This window comes from Nansenia antarctica, assembly GCF_963989245.1.
Source record: "Nansenia antarctica genome assembly, chromosome: 1".
Lineage (NCBI taxonomy): Eukaryota > Metazoa > Chordata > Actinopteri > Argentiniformes > Microstomatidae > Nansenia > Nansenia antarctica.
Window position 1 is genome coordinate 77,451,210 of NC_137674.1, and position 4,540 is coordinate 77,455,749.

General features: G+C 43.7%; 1 protein-coding gene across 1 annotated transcript in view; it reads left to right on the plus strand.

Annotated features, from left to right (window-relative positions):
• Nucleotides 1–4,060, plus strand: part of pcdh9 (protocadherin 9) — a gene marked incomplete at both ends in the record, with an annotated part of 189,081 nt that extends 185,021 nt beyond the window's left edge. Inside the window, one exon of the mRNA XM_080540032.1 lies at nucleotides 3,678–4,060. Coding sequence (XP_080396158.1) covers nucleotides 3,678–4,060 — 383 coding nt within the window. The remainder of the gene's footprint in view (nucleotides 1–3,677) is intronic.
• Between the last annotated feature and the right edge of the window lie 480 nt (nucleotides 4,061–4,540).

The following is a 4,540-nucleotide window of genomic DNA, read 5'->3' on the forward strand; positions in this document are numbered from 1 at the left end:
CATGTTTGCTTTAATACTGCCAGTGGTGTGATCCGTGTGTGTGTGTGTGTGTGTGTGTGTGTGTTTACCTTATGTTATTGCTTGTGGGCCCACAGTTTACCAGCACAATATATTTGAATACATTTGTGTTAGCATAACATGTTACGGTAACAGACAGGGTATAATAGTTGACATGTTTGAGGCCCTGCGGGACCGTTCAATCACAGCAATGAGATGGGTCGTCTAAATGAATAAGCAGATGTCATGATGCATTAAGAACGGTACAGAGATTGCAACTGCTGTACGTAGGCTTTATAAAGGGTTTATTAAGGCTTCATGAATCTTTTAGAAGACATACTTTTCATATGTGAGATCCAATGCGGGGGGTCCGATGATTTGTTATTTCAATCAGGCATTGTTTTGTGCCACCCGTGACAGCAGGTACTGTAGCTATTGCAGGCGGATTAATTGTCTAAATTGCTCCCTGCCCATGGGTGACTGGGATTGGCCATGTGACTCTCTAATCTGCATGTTAATGATGGAAGCGATGACATCAGAGGAATAGAAATGGACAAATTAAACCTGATTACAGTAATGAAAACACAAGGAGACTCCCAAGAAATCTGGAGGCAGAAAATCTGTTACTGAAGCAATGTTGTATTCTGTTGTAGATATTAGGTCAATAGATTGAACTAAAAACAGAAACATACACAACCTTGTTATATTCTTATCAGAGCATACATTAATGAACAACAGATGACGAGTACTGACTCTCTCTATCTTTTTGTCTTGAGAAATAGTGTAGATTTCATGAGGCTGTGACCTTTTTTTCTCACAACAGACGACTACATCACAACATCAACATTTGATTTATTAATTTCAAATCACCCTGCCAAAATGTGTGGCAGCATATCAAATATTGTAATAAAATGTGTCAGAGTGATGCATATTTACACACACATCCATTATGGCTCAAACATGTTTTTTCATTCATTTAGAATTGTGAATTTTATGCGTATTGTACAGTAGTATAAAATGTACCATAAAGGCCGGATCTAGAGAAAAAAGGATACGGTAACTGTGGGGGATCTATAGTATACATTGTATACTACTGACTCTATACCATAATCACCAACTAAATTAACATTGTAAACTCAATCTATTTGTAAATGTACCCCCCCCCCCCCCCCCCCCCCCCCCCCCAAAAAAAGCAAACGGGATGTTGAATGAGGTAAACAAAATCCCATTTGATCCATGTGACATAACACCCATTCCCAGTGCTGTCCCCATTCCCGGTTCTATCTCCATTTCCAGCTCTGTGCCTCCCTTTCGCCCTGCTTCCTCATGCCTCTCTCCAGCTGTCTTCCTCTCCTCTCCAATCTCATTTAGGAAATTCATCTTCCTGTCACCCTGGCACAACCCCCCCCCCGCTCCCCCAACCCCACCCTCGACCACCACCACCACCACCACTATTCCTCATGTCACCATCACTGACTCTGTCCGGCATCTCACAAGCCCATTATGTGGAGTTATAGGGACGGACTCGTACCCCACAGCGAGCTGCCTGCCGCCTCCCACCATCCTCAGACCCCTCCTTAGGCCTTGGACCAATCAGAACATCGAAAATTATTTCTGACAGCCGACAGTGTGGAATGGCCTCCGTTTAAAGCTGAAGAGCTCAGAGGAGCACGGCGACATGTTCTTATTAAAGGACAAAGGGGCTGGCACAATTACATCAATTCTCACTGTTGTCCTAAATGACCCCAAAGGCCCCTGTGAGTTGATATGTGAAATGGCCTCACATGTCTTCATTCAGTAATCACATGTGGTTGTTTGACACTACTGTAGAAGGAGAAGAAGGAAAAAAAACATAATGTTAGGCAAACAATCTCACTGCCTGGAAATACTGTTGATCCTGTTTGGGGACATTCAGAGCATGTCAACACTTTGGAATTATGTGCTATTCTGTGTTGTACAGAGTATGGTCATGTCACACATGCACACACACACACACACACACACACACACAGACTCAATCACGCACGCACACACACAGACTCAATCACGCACACACACGCACACACGCACGTACGCACGTACGCACTCACACACCATCTTCCATCCACACAGACTCCAAACTGATGAGTGTGTCGATATGGCCTTAGTTCAGCGCCTGCCGCCTTGCATCGGATCCTGTCTTACTGAGGGATAGGAGGGGATGCCCCATTGGGTTCTGGGGAGATCAAATGGCCCATGTTATTAGGGGGATTATCTGTGGAGGTAGCAATCCCAGGAAATAGATTAACTGGTGAGCACAACAACTTAATGCCTAGAGCTCTGGAATGAATGGAGCAGTAGGTAGAGTAGGTACAGTGCTCCAATCCTGAATACTGCCAGAGGGGTTCAGTTGTTGAACTAAAATGAATACAAATGTCACAATGGGTTTCTAACACAATGTGTCGAGAGGTTGAAGGAGTACCTAGATATGTATATTTTAGGATGAGATATGTCAGTGAAGCTTGGCGTATTGCAAATATTTGATGGCTGTCTTAAGTTATTGTGTCACAACAGACAACTACATCACCACATTTGATGTATTCATTTCAAATCACCCTCTCAAGTCATTTGGCAGCATACCAAATATTGTTGTAAACTATGTCTGTTGTCAGTGTGATGAATATTGAAACATATTCATTAAGGCTAAGATATGTATGGGGTAAATACATTGAAACTCCTGATTGTCTTTTCATGGGGAGGTGCTTTGGTTTATAATATTAACGGTGCTGCTCACTATTTTACACACCGTGTTCGTTGTAAGTAAGTCACGTTTGTCTCTCAGACATAAACCCCCCCCACGCACACACACACACACACACACACACACACACACACACACACACACACACACACACACACACACACACACACACTGTTGAGGTCCTGCAAGGTGACACAGTAGCAGTTGATAAGTGACGTGACACTCTTGTCTCTACTATCACACCTAAGCCTGTTGAGTCAAGTCCACCACTGTGCCCATTCTCTCTCTCTCCTCCACCCATTGTCATTCACTCTCAGTCAGCGTGGTGTTTGAGCAAAACAAGACAAACGGTCCACAACCCCTTAAAGATGCATCTCAAAAACATGTTCCCTTTTTTAATAAGCATTGCTGCTGGTTCTTAGAAGTTGGTCTTTGTTTCTTCAGAACATAAATTAACGCGTGCTCACAGGGGTTTGCCATGAATAAAAGATGAGTAAGCAACAACCTTTAGTAATGAAGTCATGCCGATGGTCTACACAATCAGGGTTATGCCGGTGGACAAACATGGAATCCAAAAGCATTTTTACTGGACTTGATTGGATATAAACTTTTCCCTTAACTTGAATGATCTCAAGAGACTGTTCCACCACAACTGTTATAGGGAGGCTACTGCACTGTAGGTCTTGCATTCAAAACTCTAACCCTTGATGAGAAACTGGATTGTTCACACTACATTAAGTAACCTTTGTCATACTGTATTTTAAGGCTGTAATTACTTTAGCAGGGACATTGTGATAACATGTTGGTATTATAGTATTCGAGTGTAGTATGGTGTTTGAGTGTTGTATGTTATTAAACTGTCACAACCGTGTTATGTACAGCTGTTCTCTGTGGGTCTAATGTTTTGTGTTTTCTCTCTTCTGGTCCTTTGTCTCCTTAGATGGCCCCCTGGGACCACGAGGTCTAGTGGAGGCCACAGAGATGTGCACCCAGGAGTGTCTGGTGCTGGGCCACTCAGACAACTGCTGGATGCCTCCCGTCCTGGGCCCCTACCAGCAGCCCAAATCCCCCGTCTCCAGCTTTGCCAGTCAGAAGGAGTGGGCAGCCAAGGACAAACTTCTCAACGGACACCACACCCTGGGCAGGTCCTGGAAGACCGAAAGCGGCCTTCGTGACCAGTTCCCCGTCGGGGACAGGAAGCAGTTCGGGAGCGGAGAAGGACACTTCACCAGCAGTGGTCACATGGCTGACATCCCATTGGCTAGTTTGAAGTCCTACCAGCCAGCCACTGGGCCGGACAGCCCGAAGGAACAACAACTATAAGAGCAGCATTGGGCAGACACATCTGGGCACATCTGAACATGGCAGAGGAGAAGGGAACTCTTATTGGAGATCTTCTTCTTCTCATCTTTTTTTTCTCTCCTCTCGTTAATTTCATTTCATTGAAGTCAATGCTTCTGCTGTGTGCTAGTTACATGTACTATGTAGGCCACTAGACTAGTGCTTATGCAGTGTACTCTGCCAATTCAACTTTGTACAATGGTGCAAGAGAGGGATGGTATCTTGTGATATCCTTTTTGATGAACCCCCCCTCTAAGGATTTCCTCAAATTGACATTTGCTGATACTTCATGTGTCATTCATTATGGACAAAGAAGGACGAATGACATTTGGGAAAAAGGAACTCATATATTCAACAGTTAAAGAAAAACAAAAAAAACACTATTATGGCTGACCAATATATTCAAATATTGTGACGTGGTTGTTATTGAGTTGTTTGGGAGTATATTAATCTACACAATCA